The 18,972-nt window shown below is 39.1% G+C and overlaps 1 protein-coding gene across 5 annotated transcripts in view; it reads right to left on the reverse strand.

Moving 5' to 3' along the window:
• GOLM2 (golgi membrane protein 2) overlaps positions 1-18,972 on the reverse strand; it is a 128,549-nt gene that overhangs the window by 72,537 nt on the left and 37,040 nt on the right. For 3 of the 5 annotated variants that reach the window (XR_011606104.1, XM_011757448.2, XM_011757441.2), the window contains exons 3-6: positions 14,196-14,298; positions 11,490-11,580; positions 5,645-5,789; positions 5,235-5,315 (exon numbers count right to left, since the gene is read on the reverse strand). Coding sequence is in view for 4 of the 5 variants with exons in the window: in XM_011757448.2 (XP_011755750.2) it covers positions 5,235-5,315; positions 5,645-5,789; positions 11,490-11,580; positions 14,196-14,298 (420 nt within the window). In the remaining variant the exon portion in view is untranslated. Of the gene's footprint in view, positions 1-5,234; positions 5,316-5,644; positions 5,793-11,489; positions 11,581-14,195; positions 14,299-18,972 lie in introns of all 5 variants that reach the window. The other 2 variants (XM_024795771.2, XM_024795770.2) reach the window with 1 other exon arrangement.

Here is an 18,972-nt window from a genome sequence, read left to right on the forward strand (position 1 = left end):
GCCACCACATCCAGCTAATTTTTATATTTTTAGCAGAGACGGGGTTTCACCATGTTGGCCAGGGGGTCTTGAACTCCTGACCTCAAGTGATCTGCCTGCCTCAGCCTCCCAAAGTGCTGAGATTACAGGCATGAGCCACTGCACCCGGCCAACAGAAACTAAGATTTATATAGCACTTGCTATGTGCCAGGCACTGTTCTAAGTGCTTTACATTTAAATTTCACAACATTCCTGTGAGGTTGGAATTGTTATTATTCTATTTTACATATAAGGGCAAAAAAATGGTCACATAATTGTTAAAAGATAAGAGCCAAACGTTTGAATCTAGGCAATTTGACTCCAGAGACCATTGTCTTACCATTAAAGATAGCCTGAGAATTCAACCGTATACATTTACCAGGACCCTGCTATACGCAAGGTAGCATGTAGGGAGCTCAAGGTACAAAGATATGACATGGCTTTCCTTCGTGTTTGCATCTGAATGATCACAGAGCTCAAAGTTTCCTTCTACCAGTTACCATTTCAAAACAATCTTTACACTCAAAATACTTCCTCAAATAATTAAGGATAAATGCTATGAAGAATGATTATCAAAGCAAAGCACCAATAGTTTAAAGAGCTTCAAATATTAATCCAGGCCAGGCATGGTGGCTCATACCTATAGTTGCAGTGCTTTGGGAGGCTGAGGTGGGAGGACTGCTTGAGCCTAGGAGTTTGAGACCAGCCTGGATAACATAGCGAGACCCTGTCTCTACAAACAACAACAACAACAACAAAATTAGCTGGGTGTGATGGCACATGCCTGTAGTCCCAGCTACTCAGGAGCTGATGTGGGAGTACCACTTGAGCCCAGGAGGTCAAGGCTTCAGTGAGCCATGATCATTCCACTGCACTCCAGCCTGGGTGACAGGGCAAGACCCTGTCCCAAAAAATATAAATAAATAAAAATAAAAGTTAAAAAAAAAATCCAGAAGAAGGCCTTTAATATGCCATGACAATGTAGAAAATGTCTGCATAGAGACATTTTTTACATTAATGATCAATTTACACAAAATTTTAACATACTTGGTGTTTTTCCCAGTTCCAGATTATAGTGCTACAACCATGTAAGTTGCATATGGCAAGTTCACGTTGTAAAAATCAGATAATGAATTTGTTGGCATCTCATCAACAGTAGCACTACTCATTCTTACAAAATCTAATAAAATTGGCCAGGCGTGGTGGCTCACGCCTGTAATCCCAGCACTTTGGGAAGCCAAGGTGCATGGATCACGAGGTCAGGAGTTCAAGATCAGCCCGACCAAGATGGTGAAACCCCGTTTCTACTAAAAATATAAAAAAAAATTAGCCAGGAGTGGTGGTGGGCGCTGCAATCCCAGCTACTCAGGAGGCTGAGGAAGAGAACTGCTTAAACCTGGGAGGCGGAGGATGCAGTGAGCCAAGATCGTGCCACTGTACTCCAGGCTAGGCGACAGAGTGAAACTCAGTCTCAAAAAAATAAAAAATAAAAAATAAATAAAATTGTTGTGTAATTTTTAAATGATTATTATTAAGGAAGCAGAAGAGGCAAGATAAGATTTCTATCTGTTGGAATGGCTCATGTGTGAAAGACATTTGAAAACCACTGTCTGATAGGACAATATACCTAATAATGGTCAAGACAAGATCTCTATCTCTTGTATTCCCATTTCATTTTACCCTAAACACTGGAACTTCCTGGTGGCTGGGTAATAAATTATGACCAATGAGAAAATAAATGGAGACATTACACATTTAGAGTAATAATGACAAAATTTTAACTTGAAAAGTATGTGGAAATAGGCCGGGCGCGGTGGCTCACACCTGTAATCCCAGGACTTTGGGAGGCCGAGGCAAGCGGATCACAAGGTCAGGATCTCGAGACCATCCTGGCTAACACGGTGAAACCCCATCTCTGCTAGAAATACAAAAAATTAGCTAGGTGTGGTGGTAGGCGCCTGTAGTCCCAGCTACTCAGAAGGCTGAGGCAGGAGAATGGTGTGAACCTGGGAGGCAAAGCTTGCAGTGAGCCAAGATCGCGCCACTATACTCTAGCCTGGGCGACAGAGTGAGACTCTGTCTCAAAAAAAAAAAAAAAAAAAAAAAAAAAAACCAAAAAACAAAAAAAGAGAAAAGTATGTGGAAATAAACAATAGAGGTTAAAAATTATATATACTTAAATACAAATAATAACTTCGTAGGTATATTACATGAAAAATAAATGTATGCAGGTAGCCAACTCTTGCTCATACCTGAATAGAGTGCTTCTATCAGACACCAGCAGTATGTCCTTGACAAAACTTTGGGTATAGTTTTTAAAATATACAAGCGCAATGTAAAATAGATTAATCAACCTAAAACTCAACTGTGACTACAGTAAGTGCTAAAAAAATTTAGAAGAATACAGAGTTCCTGCCCTGATATTTCTTTAACATCTAAGTCAGTGGTTCTCAAACTTTAGCATAGATCAAAATCACTAGGAGAGCTTTTTAAAACAAATTACTGGGCTCCATTCCAAAATTTCTGATTAAGTAGGTCTGGAATGGGACCTAAGAATTTGCAGGTCTAACAAGTTCCTGGGTAATGCTGATACTGCTGATCCAAAGACCACACTTTAAAAATCATTGGATTACAGCTAGGCACCACGGCTCCTGCCTACAATCCCAGTGCTTTAAGAGGCTGAGGCGGGACTATTGCTTGAGGTCTGGAGTTAAAGAGTAGCCTGGGCAACACGGTGAGGCACTGTCTCTACAAAAATAAAAATATTAGCCAGGTGTGGTGGTGTGCCCCTGTAGTCTTAGGAGGCTGAGGTGGGAGGATGGCTTGAGCCTAGGAGTTTGAGGCTACCATCAACAACGATCACTGCACTCTAGTCTGGGCAACAGAACGAGACCCTGTCTGAAAAAAAATATATGTAATTTTTGGCTCTCTCTCTATATATTTGTTGGCTGGGTGCAGTGACCCATGTTTGTAATCCCAGCCCTTTGGGAGTCTGAAGTGGGAGGATCACACAAGTCCAGGAGTTTTGAGATCAGCCTGGGCAACATGGTGAGACCTTGTCTCTACAGAAAAATAAAGAAAACAGGCTGGGCATGGTAGTTGATGCCTGTAATCCCTGCATTTTGGGAGGCCAAGGCAGGCAGATCGCTTAAGGCTAGGAGTTCAAGACCAGCCTGGGCAACATGATGAAAACTTATCTCTACAAAAAACTATAAAAAATAGTCAGGTGTTGTGGCACATGCCTGTAGTCCCTGCTACTCAGGAGGCTGAGGTGGGAAGATCATTTATGCCTGGGAGATCGAGGCTGCAGTGAGCTGTGATCATGCCACTGTACTCTGGCCTGGGTGACAGAGCGAGATCCCATATCACAAAAATAAAAAAAATAAAGAAGCTGGGCGCGGTGGCTCAAGCCTGTAATCCCAGCACTTTGGGAGTCCGAGACAGGCGGATCACGAGGTCAGGAGATCGAGACCAACCTGGCTAACGCGATGAAACCCCGTCTCTACTAAAAAATACAAAAAACTAGCTGGGCGAGGTGGCGGGCGCCTGTAGTCCCAGCTACTCGGGAAGCTGAGGCAGGAGAATGGCGTGAACGCGGGAGGCGGAGCTTGCAGTGAGCTGAGATCCGGCCACTGCACTCCAGCCTGGGCGACAGAGCAAGACTCCGTCTCAAAAACAATAAATAAATAAAAAATAAAAAATAAAGAAAATAATAAAATTAGCTGGGCATGATGGCACACACCTGTAGTCTCAGTTATTCAGGAAGCTGAGGTGGGTGGATAGCTTGTGCCCAGGAGATCAAGACTGCAGTTACTCATGACTGCACCACTGCATTCCAGCATGGGTGACAGAGTGAGACCCTGTCTCAAGAAAAGAAAAAAAAATTAAATTAAAAAAAATGTTAAAAAGAGTTCGGGCTTGGTGGCTCATGCTTGTAATCCCAGCATTTTGGGAGGCCAAGGCGGGAGAATCACTTGAGGTTAGGAGTTTGAGACCAGCTAGCCAACACGGTGAAACCTCGCCTCTACTGAAAATACAAAAATTAGCTGAGCATGGTGGCACACACCTGTAATCCCAGCTACTCAGGAGGATGAGGCAGGAGAAATGCTTGAACCTGGGAGGCTGAGGTTGCAGTGAGCCAAGATCGCGCCACCGCATTCTAGCCTGAGCGTCAGAGATTTTTGTATCTCAAAATTAATTAATTTTAAAAAATCATTGGATTACTTCATTTTCTTACAAACAAAGCTTGCTAATTCTGATTCTTTATTTTCAAATTCATGTTATTGCTTTTGTCCTTACCTTTATTTTAGAGGAAATCGCTATGAATTGCAAACCCGTAAGAATTTGAAAAGACAACAAAACTATATAAATGAAAGGACAAATATTTCATTTATTTGGTCTAAACATTCAGCAATTTCAGTCATGTACAACTAGCTATAATCACAGAAGTAATTACTGAGATTGAGAAGAAATAAAATCAGCCAAAAGCAGCAGAGGCATGCTGTTAATTTCTTATTTTTCTACCATAATAAATTGGAGTCAGCAGGGAGGAGTACCATTAATAGCCAAGAAACACAGATATAGCAAGAAAAACAAAGAAGAGACATGAAGGAAAAAAATGAAGGGGATTAGGATAGCAACAAGTGGGATGAGGACTGCAAGTGAAAATGGACAAGAAGCAGACACGTTAAGGAGGAAAGAGACACAATGAACAGAAGTGGCCAGAAAAGAAGAAAAAAAATGGTAAACAAACTATCCAAAAGTGTGGGGTAATTCACTAAAAGGACAACCAAGCCCTCAAAACTAAATAATTAAATAACTCTTATTAGGGTATTACTATGCCATATTAAAGCACACCAACAACACAGGAATCTGGGCACATTTGGTAGGAAAGAAAAGAGCCATGCATACCTTTAGTAAACATAAATGACTCTATATAGTACAACTGTCATAAGCAAAAACTCTGAGTCGTGAAGAAAAGATTCAAATATAGGTGATTCTTATCAAGGTAAAAACAAGCATTTTATACATCTTAGCAAAAAATTTTATAAAAGTAGTATACAAAAAAAGTCCTGGCAATTAATGGGTACTTAATTAACTAGAAATATCAATCATCCAGATATCTGACTTTTCCAAGTGTTATCCAAAAAGAGAATGGGGTCACATGAAATGTATTATCATCACTTTAGTTGAATTCTCTAACAATTTTTACTTACCAAGGGGAAGATCATCAACTTTTGCTAGGTCATTCTCTTCTATTCCAGGCATCCCTGCATCACCACCTCTTTTGATTTGTTCTGCCCAAGTAACAGAAATATAGAATTCTATAATTTTTCTTACATAATTTGAAAATGTTTTGAAGGAATGTAACAATCAGTTTCTAAAAGTAATAGACTACATCAACTGAACATCTTTATATCTTGCTTTGGACATAGCTGTAACTCTAAAATAACTTACTCTTTTTTCTCTTTCATCAAAGGATCCAAATTTGAAACAATGAAGACACTTAATCATGTGTGAACTAAAATCAAACAATTTTCTTTCTGATTGAAAATATTCACTTAAAAATGGGAAGAAAAAGTTAATATCCTATTAATACAAAACAAAATAATAATAATAATAATACCTTTCCCATGTGGAATATGATTGCTTGAGGGTTCTTCATTCTTATCTGCAACATTCTCAGCTACTTTTGGAATATTTTTAGGTACAACTTGATCATTTATATCCAATTCTTTTCCACCATTTGATTGAATCTTGTGGGACTCTTGCTGCTAGATAAAGATTCAGTAACAATAAATATTTTTCAGTTCAAATTGTTAAACCACTGACACAACTATTAATTAAATGGTTCAAATGCATTCAAATAATGAACAATTGGAGATGCAGGATACATTATTTTCTGTGTGATTTTTATACCTGATAAAAAGTCAAAGAATAACACTTTTGAAAATCTCTAGCTACAGTAAATGAATGATTTGGCAATCAGAGGTGACTCTGTTTGGCTATGCTGAGGTGTCTGATTCTGCAAGACAGCCTGCTGAGTACTACACCTTGCCCTGATGGCCTACAATTGGGCATTTTCCTGGGTGCTATGGGCAGGGTGGGTTCTCTGTAAGCATATGTTAGAATCAAGCAGGATGGCAGAAAGGAGGAGACTGGCATACAGGTGCTTCTTCAAGAGCAAGGGTGAAAAACAGGCAATCTTCTTCCTAAGTGTGCTGGCCACCGAGGCACAGCAAGTAATGGCAGGACAATAAACAGGTCCGTGCTTCCTCCAACCCTGTTCCTAACCTAGCATCTTCTTGGAAATACAAATCTTCAAGTATATGGTTAGGCCTAACTCAATTCTCTCGATGGACCAGTATTGAGTTTGCCTCCGTGGAAAATTGGGAGCAGCAAGGAGTCAAGTACACAAGTTTGGGATGCCATATATGGGTTCCTCTAGTCAACATTTAATGCATCTATAAATGCTTTGTAAACTCTAAAGCAGTATGAAATGTAATTCTTAGTAATGTTATAAAAATAGTACAAAAAAATTTATATGGAATCTAGGAAAACAATAACAAAATCTTTTTTTTTTTTAATCTTTTTTATTTTTGAGACAGAGTCTTCCTCTGCCGCCCAGGCTGGAGTGCAGTGGCGGGATCTCGGCTCACTCCAAGCTCCGCCTCCTGGGTTCACGCCATTTTCCTGCCTCAGCCTCCGGAGTAGCTGGGACTACAGGCGCCCGCCACCACGCGCGGCTAATTTTTTGTATTTTTAGTAGACAGGGGGTTTCACTGTGTTAGCCAGGATGGTCTCAATCTGCTGGCCTCATGATCCGCCTACCTCAGCCTCCCAAAGTGCTGGGATTACAGGCGTGAGCCACCGCACCCGGCCACAAGAGTCAAATCTTAAGAATGTGTCACAATAAAGGAGAAAGGATACTCTGACAATCAGGTGTAGGTATTCCAGTGTCCTGGCAGGTAAAATCAACAAATATTTGCATCGTGCTTCACAGTTTCCAAATTGCTTTCATAGCTGTACTCTAGTAGAAAAAAAATTCATAGTTTTGAGAAAAACAAAACAAAACTGAGGCTTTAAAAAATTAAGCAGTTTAGAAGTTAAGGCCAGGCGCAGTAGCTCATGCCTGTAATCCCAGCACTTTGGGAGGCCGAGGTGGGCAGATCACGAGGTCAGGAGATTGAGACCATCCTGGCTAACACGGTGAAACCCCGTCTCTACTAAAAAATACAAAAAAATTAGCTGGGTGTGGTGGCGGGCGCCTGTAGTCCCAGTTACTTGGGAGCCTGAGGCAGAAGAATGGCGCGAATTCGGGAGGTGGAGCTTGCAGCCAGCCGAGATCATGCCACTGCACTCCAGCCTGGGCAACAGTGCGAGACTCCACTTAAAAAAAAAAAAAAAGCAGTTTGGGCCAGGCGCGGTGGCTCATGCCTGTAATTCTACCACTTTGGGAGGCCGAGGTGGGTGAATCACGAGGTCAGGAGTTCGGTATCAGCCTGACCAATGTGGTGAAACCCCGTCTCTACTAAAAATACAAAGCTGAGTCGGGCGTGGTGGCCCACGCCTGTAATCCCAACTACTCAGAAGGCTGAGGCAGAAGAATCGCTTGAACTCGGGAGGTGGAGGTTGCAGTGAGCCGAGATGGGGCCACTGCACTCCTGCCTGGGCGACAGAGCAAGACTCAGTCTCAGAAAAAAAAAAAAAAATTAAGCAATTTGTACAAAGTCACAAAACTAGAGAATTGTGAAGAAGGAATTCTAATCACAGTCTTTCTGACTCCAAATCCCACATTTCCTGTAACTTGGTAAGCTATAATCAATTCTGATAGCGTAATCATTGATGAATGAAATGATAAACTGAAATTTTTGAACATGTCTAACATAAACACCAAGGGTGAGAAAATCCATGAGGCACAACTTGAGCATCCAGCTTGCATCTCTGTGCATCTTCACTATTACGCTATCTCATAAGGCTATTGCTATAGTACTCTTCACTCTTTTGCAGATGTGGGTAAGACAAATATTGAACAAAATTAAAAGTCAACAAGCTACTGTTCAAAAATACTTTTCCATTGAAAGCAGTTAACAAAGATGTTGTCTCTTTAATGCATTATTGACAGTACCTTTCTATGAATGGACAATATTTTTTTTTTTTTTTTTTTTTTTTTTTTTGAGACGGAGTCTCACGCTGTTGCCCAGGCTGGAGTGCAGTGGCGCGATCTCGGCTCACTGCAAGCTCCGCCTCCCGGGTTCCCGCCATTCTCCTGCCTCAGCCTCCTGAGTAGCTGGGACTACAGGCGCCCGCCACCGCGCCCGGCTAATTTTTTGTATTTTTAGTAGAGACGGGGTTTCACTGTGGTCTCGATCTCCTGACCTTGTGATCCGCCCGCCTCGGCCTCCCAAAGTGCTGGGATTACAGGCTTGAGCCACCGCGCCCGGCCGAATGGACAATATTAATATTAATAAAATAAAATGCTTTTCTAGATGCAATGTTTGTGATTTGGTTAGGGGACCTATTGATTGTTTTTAAAATAAACTTCTTATTCTGAAATAATTTTAGATTTACAGAAAAGTAATCACCCCTTACCCAGTTTCCCCTAATGTTAACATCCTATTAATGTACCATCCATAATTACCATGATACATTTGCAAAACTAAAAAAAAAAAAATCAGTATATTATTAGTACCTAAACTCCAGACTTAGATTTCACCAGTTTTTCCACTAAGTCCATTTTCTGTTTCAGGATCCAATTCAGGATACTACACTGCATTTATTTATTTATTTATTTATTTTGAGACGGAGTCTCGCTCTGTAGCCCAGGCTGGAGTACAGTGGCCGGATCTCAGCTCACTGCAAGCTCCGCCTCCCGGGTTCACGCCATTCTCCGGCCTCAGCCTCCCCAGTAGCTGGGACTACAGGCGCCCGCCACCTCGCCCGGCTAGTTTTTTGTATTTCTTAGTAGAGACGGGGTTTCACCGTGTTAGCCAGGATGGTCTCGATCTCCTGACCTCGTGATCCACCCGTCTCGGCCTCCCAAAGTGCTGGGATTACAGGCTTGAGCCACCGCGCCCGGCCCTCACTGCATTTATTTTAATTTTTTAATTTTTGAGATGGAGTCTCGTTCTGTTGCCAGGCTGGAGTACAGTGGCGCAGTATTGGCTCACTGCAACCTCCGCCTCCCCAGTTCAAGGGATTCTCCTGCCTCAGCCTCCTGAGTAGCTGGATTACAGGCACCAGCCACCATGCCCGGCTAACTTTTTGTATTTTTAGTAGAGACGAGGTTTCACCATGTTGGCCGGTTGGTCTCAAACTCCTGACCTCGTGATCCACCCACCTTGGCCTTCCAAAGTGGTGGGATTACAGGTATGAGCCACCGTCCCCGGCTACTACACTACATTTAAGTCCTCAGGTCTCCTTAGTCTTCTCTGGGCTATGAGAGTTTCTCTGTCCCTATAGCATGAACGCATGGTTGTGTCTCAATAAAATTTTATGTATGAACACCAAAATAAATATTTCTATAATTTTCCAATGTACTAAGATAATTTTCTCAATTTTTTTCATCATTTGAAAATGTGAAAAACACTTTTGGCCTCTAAACAGTACAAAAACAGGCAGCGAGCTGAATTCAGCCTGTGGGCTATAGTTTGCTGTCTCCTTTTCCAGAGTCATTTCTGTGATAGACATGTGGCTGGTTAATTAATTTTAAGATTCATAAACAATCAAAAAGATAAAGCCCTGAATACAATTTATGCTTATTTCATATAGCTAACATTGGATTTGTCTCTATGAAAACTCAAATTGCACAGAACCAACTTGCTATAGTAGTTAAAGAACAGGAAATGAAGGGTGGGGAGTAGAATTAGGTAGCTAATCTAGAGAGTAAGGCCTGATGTGCTGCCCAGAAAGGAGAAGTTATCTGGGCACCTCAATTCCTGCCACGCCTTCTTCCATTAGGGTAGGATAATGGCAAGGAATAATTGGAGAGGCATTAGTTAATTAATACCATAAAAATAGCCTAGTATAGAAGAACAGAAAGAGAATTACACTGGCTTGGAAAAAAAGGGAAAGCTCTCATCTGTCTTCCTTAAAAGAATAGAAGAGAGCAAACTTATCCCATTATTTATATACTATGCTTATAATGACACAATTGCAATAGCAAATCTCTCTTCCCCTTCCTTTTGTGTTCCATTATGTTATTTTAACCCTCCAGTGTCTCAATAATACCTTTTGATTGCCCTCAATGCCGCTACTATGGTAGCTCACTCAGGCCTGCCTTCTTCCACCAATCCATCCTTATACCTCTTCAAAGTAGACTGCAGATAAGTAGCAGCTATTCCACTTTGTAGATTCAAAAAATGAAATAGAGAAAGAAATGACACCCTCTATATCCTACTATAAAATTGTGAAAAAGCTGAGAATGAAAACCTGATATCCTTAACTTCTAGTCCTTTAGTTGAGATGCTACCAAAGAGCAAAACAAATACTTTTCACTATTAAATCTTTCTTTCCTTTAAATCACAAGAGTTCAGACAAATCGTGCCTAGTCAGGTAAGATTACAGGGTATAAAAAAATGAATCATGTCCTTAATAACTAGTAATCTTCAGACAATTTCTTCTATTGCTTAAAAAATCTTCATAATATATATTAACTTAAAATGAATTAATAAAAGAATTTGCTGCCCTGCCAAAAGTATGAATCAAACTGGTTATGGTGGCTAGTGTCTCATTTCTGTGCTTAAGGAAAGGGTGTCAGAATAACAGAGATTGATAATAAAGGAAAAAGTGTTTCTTTTTTTTCTATTTCTCAAATGCATAAAAAAGGAAGTAGTTGATTTTCAGTAAAAAAGTTGCCCACTTTACGATCTGAGAAATATATTAACAACAAAAATTATTTTTAAAAAAAGATGGATATTTTGGTTCAAAATTAATTTAATTTTTTTTTTTTGAGACGGAGTCTCACTGTGTCGCCCAGGCTGGAGTGCAGTGGTGCGATCTTGGCTTACTGTAACCTCCGTGGAGTGCAGTGGTATGATCTTGGCTCACTGTAACCTCCGTCTCCTGGGCTCAAGCAGTTCTCCTGCCTCAGCCTCCTGAGTAGCTGAGATTACAGGCATGCACCACCAGACCTGGCTATATTTTGTATTTTTAGTAGAGATGGGGTTTCCCCATGTTGGCCAGGCTGATCTTGACCTCCTAACCTCGAGTGATCCACCCACTTCAGCCTCCCAAAGTGCTGGGATTACAGGCGTGAATCACCACGCCTGACCAGTTTTAAGAATTAAGATTGTATTTTTGCAAATGTTTAATTTACTCAGAAATAAAGTCATTGTAAATCACTTTTGGAATTAGGCTGGCTGGAAAACTTAAACTATAATGTTTTGTGACAAAATTACAATTTTAATTTCTAAATTATCATGATTTATAACAAAAATATGTTCAGATTTAAGTATATTTTTTAAATTTACCTTTTGTTCCTGTAAAAACTGGTCTGCTAACTTTTTAATATTTTCTTCATGCTGTGCTCTCAATTCCTTGATCTGCTGTCCACACTGAAAACTAAATTACAAAGTCATTCTTTTAGATTATATTACCTTGGATTGGATTCTCAAAGTTGTCCAGTATTTGACACATACATTAAGAAAGATAAAACATTCAGTTAGCAGGGGAGAGTGGGCTGGAAAAAACAAAGAGCATACAAATAGCTCACAATCCAAACTTTTAAAATACTTGAACTTGCAATAGGAGATAGATAATACTGATAAAGCTAATTGACAAAACAGAAATTACAAAGATAAAAACAATTCTTTTCCTATTATTTCCATAAATTGCATCTATAAAAAAAACTATCAGAACCAACTTCAATCACAGAAGAGAAAAATACTGTAGAAGAGAAAACTGTGAGACTAATTTATAGTAACAGATGAGGAAAGCTAGAATTACGAGAATTGATAAGGAGTGGTAGCAGAAGATTCATCCAATAGTTAGTACTTTAAAAATTGTAATAAAAGGCTAAACCATAGAATACTAGGAACAGGAGAAACTAATAAAGATAGACTGGTGCCATCAAGAGAAAGTGAACAGAAGCAAAACATAAAGATGGTGACTTTCTGCTAGCCAAGTAGCCAAAGGATACACATAGACCAATCATGCAAAAAGAAACACTTGACAAATATATAGAAAAATGTTAACTTTCACCATTATAAAATGCAAATTAAACTTCCTATATGTGGCTATGCGCAGTGGCTCACACGTGCAATCCCAGCACTTTGGGAGGCCAAGGCAGGCAGATTACTGGAGGCCAGGAGTTCAAGATCAGTCTGGCCAACACAATGAAACCTTGTCTCTACTAAAGATACAAAAAATTTAGCCAGGCATGGTGGTACATGCCTGTGGTCCGAGCTACTCAGGAGGCTGAGGCATGAGGATCACTTAAACGCAGGAGGTGGAGGCTGCAGTGAGCTGAGATTGTGCCACTGCACTCCAGCCTGGGAGTCAGAGACAGACTCAGTCTCAAAAAAAGAAAAAGACAAAAAAAAAAAAAACCCACCAACTTCCTATATGTATATATGTAGTATCTTATTCCTATACTAATAAAATTAAATTAGAATTAAAACCAAAGTTGGCAGGGCTACGGGGAAATATTTACATTATAAATGAGTACAATCATTTTAGAAAGCAATCTTTCATCTGTGTGGTAAAAGCAACAAAATTGGTAAAGCATTCTTTTTGAGGAATTCTACATTTGAGAAAATATACTACTGAAATAACATAAGGGGAGTGGAAATCTTTATTTATGTATTTATGTATTTATTTTTGAGACAAGCTTTCATTCTGTTGCCCAGACTGGAGTGCAGGCATGATAACGGCTCACTGCAGCCTCAACCTCCCAGGCTGACGCGATCCTCCCACTTCAGCCTCCTGAGTAGCTGTGACCACAGGTGTATGCCAGCATACCCAGCTAGTTTTGGGAAATCTTTTTCACACAGAAAATTTTATAGCTGTAATAGTCTTTTTTTTTTTTTTTTTTTTTGAAGAGACAAGTTCTCACCCTGTTGCCCAGGCTAGAGTACAGTGGCATTATCATGGCTCACTGCAGCCTCAATCTCCTGGACTCAAGCGATCCTCCCACCTCAGCCTCCAAGCAGCTAGGACTACAGGCATATGCCACCATACCCAGCTAATTTTTAAAAATTTTTTGTAGAGACAGAGGTCTCATTATGTTGCCTAGGTTGGTCTTTAACTCCTGGGCTCAGATGATTCTCCAGTCTCAGTCTCCCAAAGTGTTAGGATTACAGGTGTGAACCACCATAACCTAGCCTGTGATAGTCTTATAGTGAGAAAAGGAAAACTCCTATTGTGGTCCCACAATTGGAAAAGACTAAAGAAGTTTTGGTACATTAATATGCTAGAATAATATATTACCTCTACATATGTTAAATCTTTAATCCTATAGATATGCAGAAAAATACTGAATACTGTTATGTATTCAGTACATATATTTAAATACATAAATTTAAGTAAATGTATAATGATAACTGATAACCTACAAGAGTAAGAAGTCAGAAATGGACAAAAAATGCTTTAAAATATGGCAGATCTTTCTAACTTTTGGTGTACAAATCTAAAAAATATCTTTTACCATAAAATTGATTACAAATATAATACAAGTTTTAAGGAATGATTGCTAGAAAGGCCTGTAAGAGGTTCCCCAACCTCATCACCAAGTCTAAAGGTATCAGTAAGAGGGTTGCCATGCAGAACAGGAAGAGCAGCTAGCACTCAGGCCCTCAGCTCTTCTGGGAACATCTCCCAGTGCTGGTTTCATCTTCTGGATGCCCATCAAAAAGATGCCCATCAAAATCTCCTTTCCATCTTTGCCACATCTGATAAAACTCAGAGCTTGTAAGATTTTCTGTCTCACAATGAATTTTACAACATACATAAACTCAGCATGCCCTCTAAGAGACACTTCATGCTGTTTAATTTATCAAAATAAGAGTCTGGATTTCAAAAAGCTAAAGAAAGATAAAAGAAAAGGAATTTAAAAGACTTAACAAAATGAAAGAAGAGAAAAAAAGGAAAACAAAAGTCAGAGAGGAAGAAATGAACTGAGTCCAAAAGTTGGACAAATATTTTAGATTCATAAACATATGTTGTATGTAACATCTTACCTTTCATATTCTAACCTCTTCACAAGGTAAGTATTGTTCTTCCTGTAGTCCTGAAGCTGGTCTTCTTGTCGAAGAAACTCCTGACGAAGCTCAGCAAGTTGCTCTATCCACCCAAGGTAAGAACCAAAGGAATCAAGTTCACTCATTGTAATGCTTCCTATTCAGAAGCTATGGGATGTTTTTTAATTATACGTAATTCTCAGTTTTTTCAGTAATACTCCCAGGAAATTAAATTATACAACTAATGCAACATTTAATAGCCTTTTGTAACACATTCATGGTCAATAAAATTTATTCATTTATTTATTTATTTGAGATAGGGTCTTGCTCTGTTGCTCAGGTTAGAGTGCAGTGGTGCAATCTTGGCTCACTGCAACCTCCACCTCCTGAGCTCAAGTGATCCTCTCACCTCAGCCTCCCAGGCAGCTGAGACTACAGGTGTGCAACACTACATCCGGCTAATTTTTGTATTTTTAGTAGAGATGGGTTAGCTATGTTGCCCAGGCTGGTCTTGAACTTGTGGGCTCAAGCAATCTGGCCACCTTAGCCTCCCAAAGTGCTGGGATTACAGGCATGAGCCACCACGCCTGACCAATAACATTTATTTTTAAAACAATATAGCTTCAGTGGATTTCACATCAACCCAAAATATTCTTTAAATTACACATTGTTACACTTTGTGTAGATACATGCTAAGCTGTGGAGACAATACAAAAACTACCTATCTCTTCAAACCTATCTGCTTTATTACAGTAGGAAAAAAAATCATACTTTTTAGATATGTTTACTATGGGTACAAATTTTAAGTTTTCTTTCTCATTTTAAATCACATTCAACTAACCAACTTAGGTGCCAATCATTTTAGATACATTTCTAGTTTGGCTATGGACGGTAGCTCTACATATCCCAAAATTCCATTTTCAAAGCTCATAATTTCTGGACTGAGACTGAAATGTTTTAGTGGAAATGAATAACATGAAATTCTAAACTAGATAGTAAATTATAACCTGGCCAAACACTTGTTTGTAAATGTTTAATCCACAATCACCAGTCACACATGTTCTAGATTTCATTCCCTCATGAGCTAAAGTCTACAGACAAAAGAAATGCAGGTGGAAAAGAGTAAATGTTAATTACATAGATAGGTGATTTTAAAAACAGCTAACAGCCTTAGCAGTTAAGCAAAAGTAGTATTAAGATAATTTTTAGATCAAGCCTGTAATCCTAGCACTTTGGGAGGCCGAGACGGGCGGATCACGAGGTCAGGAGATCGAGACCATCCTGGCTAACACGGTGAAACCCCGTCTCTACTAAAAAAAATACAAAAAACTAGCCAGGTGAGGTAGCGGGCGCCTGTGGTCCCAGCTACTCAGGAGGCTGAGGCAGAAGAATGGTGTGAACCCGGGAGGCGGAGCTTGCAGTGAGCTGAGATCCGGCCACTGCACTCCAGCCTGGGTGACAGAGCGAGACTCTGTCTCAAAAAAAAAAAAAAAGATAATTTTTAGAAATGAAAACAGGGGCCTATACTGTATAAGCAACAGCTTATTAAGATTAAAATATAACATCCAGCCATAATGTACCAACACTATAACATCTATTTCTTACAGAAGGATTATAGAATTAGTCTTATTACTCTAAAAGCACTCCAAAAACACTTGGAAGATATATATACAGCCACTTTCCTGAGTAAAAAGGGTGGATCACATGAGGCCAGGAGTTCGAGACCAGCCTCGCCAACAAGTGGAAACACCGTCTCTACTAAAAATACAAAAATTAGCCAGGTGTGGTGGCGCATGCCTGTAATCTCAGCTACTTAGGAAGCTGAGGCAGGAGAATCACTTGAACCCAGAGGCAGAGGTTGCAGTGAACCAAGATCATGCCACTGCATTCCAGCTTGGGCGAAAAGGAAGACTGTCTCAAAAAAAAAACAAAAAAAAACTATAAATAAAAATAAAAATAAAAAGCAGATGTTTTTAAACAGCAGATGTAAACATATACTTACAACTGTATTCATGCAACAAAAAGACTAGAATAAAATATATATCAAATAGAATATATACTAGAATAAAAATATATCAAAGTGCTATCAGTGAATGTGTTTAATGGTAAAATTTTGAACATATACTTTTTTTCTATACTTCCTAAATTTCATTGTGGAATTATAACTGTGGCAATAATGAAGAATAAAAATTTAAGTCACATAAACATCTGCTGAGACATATAATGTTTAACGATATGCATCATAACTATTATATAATAAGTATGAAAAAATCAATGATTCATTTAAAATATTTGTAGTTAATCATTGTATTTACATATTCAAGCCACATTTTAAATTTCTCTTTTTTTTTTTCTTTTACGACATAGTCTAGCTCTGTTGCCCAGAATGGAGTGCAGTGGCACAATTTCAGCTCACTGCAACCTCCGCCTCCCAGGTTCAGGCAATTCTCCTGCCTCAGCCTCCTGAGTAGCTGGGATTACAGGCACCCGCCACCACGCCCAGCTAATTTTTGTATTTTTAGTAGAGACAGGGTTTCGCTGTGTTGGCCAGGCTGGTCTCGAACTCCTGACCTCATGATCTGCCTGCCTCGGCCTCTCAACGTGCTGGGATTACAAGCGTGAGCTACCACGCCTGGCCAAATTTCTCTTTTTATAATATTAATTCACCATATGTAAACGTCGTTGATTTACCCCCCATCTCAAATAAAAGTGATGGATCTGTGGTGGCCAGGTAGCCAAAAAAAAAACCCTTTCAGCTTGTTGCCTGATCCCTGTTTCCATCTCCTAAGATACAGCAGGCCAGAAGTACCAGAAACCCTGGGCCACAGCTATGAACGCTGATTCTATAGAGACAATGAGATCACAGTAGGAAACAGCAGCAAAAAGCCTGTGGCTAAGGGATTGAACTAGCCAGTTCAGTAAACCTGTGCTCAGGTTGGATAGTTTCTAGAACTGAAAGCTAAATTTAAAAACTGTAACTAAAAAACAAACAAAACTAAACAACCACAAGAAAGAGACTTCAACTGGTGATCTTTAGGACTCATTCTCCTCAGGAGAAAGGGAACAAAAAGATACAGTCCCTTCTGATTCAGGCTATGCTGTAAAATATCTGAAATAGCTTCAGAATGAACCCAAGGCTTAGTATGATTTTAAGATTTCGGATGGCTTCTCTGCCCCCTCACAAAGCTTCCCACTGGTGGTACTTGAAATTCATCTATCAGGAAATAAAATTTTCCTTTGTAATTGAAGATAAAAGACTTAAAATACAATTGACAAAGAAAAACAAAACATTAATATGAGTTTTAGCCCATGTAAAATACCATTTTTCCTGTTTGAATACAGAGAAAGATCATACAGCAGGGAGGTAATTGGCGATTTCCAGTGGGTCAAAACAGAGATTTTCAAGGGGAAAAGTAAGCAGACCAGAAAGCAAAACAAAGGAGAAAGAGGATCAGGAAAAATAACTGATGGATACTAGGCTTAATACCTGGGAGATGAAATAATCTGTATAATGAAGCCCCGTGACACACGTTTACCTATGTAACAAACCTGCACATCCTGCACATGTACCCCCGAACTTAAAATAAAGGTTGAAAAAAACAAAAACAATTTTACTTTTGACTGATTGGCATGTGTTTTCTTTATATTAACCCAGAGATATTCTGTCTAGCGTGGCTGCTTCAGGTCACCATAGCAGAACTCTTAGAGTAAGTTAACACGAGTCAGGTTGATTGTACAGGACGCTCTATCTTTGAAAGCAACACCAGTTATGTTATAGAAAGACATGGCTGTACTCCCTTAGTTTAACTTCAAAAGATCAGGGATAGGTAAGAAATGGGTTGCCTGGGGCCAGCTTAAAAAATATATATATATATATAACTTCTAGAAAACTTTGACTTCGAACTTTCTTTCAGTAACAGGCATAAAAACAAGGTAGGCTAATCAAAATAAATCTGATAGTAGAATGTCAATTTATCATCTCAAGGATTAGAAAAACCAACTTCAATTTATTTCCAAGAAAATATAAACCATCTCAAGTGTCTTAGTCTCTATTACTTCTATTATAGCAGATATTAATTTCAAAGAAAATTTGCCTATAAAAGGCAAGTTTTCAAGAAGTTTATTTCAGTAGAAACCATTCCAAGTTGCAAAAGTCATATTATTTAAATTCAATTTTAAGAATCCAAGCTTCAAAACCAAAAGTTATACATACAAATCAAGACTTTTTTCTCTGCTGAAGAGTATCATACACAATTTCAAAATATCTCAAGATCTACTCCAACACATACGGTACAATAAAGATTTTTACTCAGTAATATAGGTTGTCATTTTTGTTGACATATACTAACAGAAGCCACAGGACTTCTTATTCAACTGATCTATGTAACAAGCAGTTAATAAGCATTAAGTTACTGCTTTAATAAGCCCTAATAGTATTTCTTAACATTTAGTAAGAAGTATACTTTGATGACAAGTGGAAGCATTTGTAAAAATTGCAAGTTAGAAGCAGCACTGACACTGTGGCATCTTCTGTGTCATCCTAATACATTTTGGTGAGTCAAAAAGAGGAGAACATGGACACAGATGCAACAAAAACCAGTGTGACCACCCAGAAAGCATTTCTAACAGAAAGTCAAAGCTGTTCTAAATAATGAATAGGAAATCAACAACTTATTTTAGGGTTACAACACACAAAAACACTTCCTATTGATTGTGCTACGTAAGGAGAAAAATTTTACTACATTACAAAGCCAGCTAAGGTTGGCTACTTCGAGAG

The sequence above is a fragment of the Macaca nemestrina genome, chromosome 7 (assembly GCF_043159975.1).
Source record: "Macaca nemestrina isolate mMacNem1 chromosome 7, mMacNem.hap1, whole genome shotgun sequence".
In the NCBI taxonomy this organism is placed as follows: Eukaryota; Metazoa; Chordata; class Mammalia; order Primates; family Cercopithecidae; genus Macaca; species Macaca nemestrina.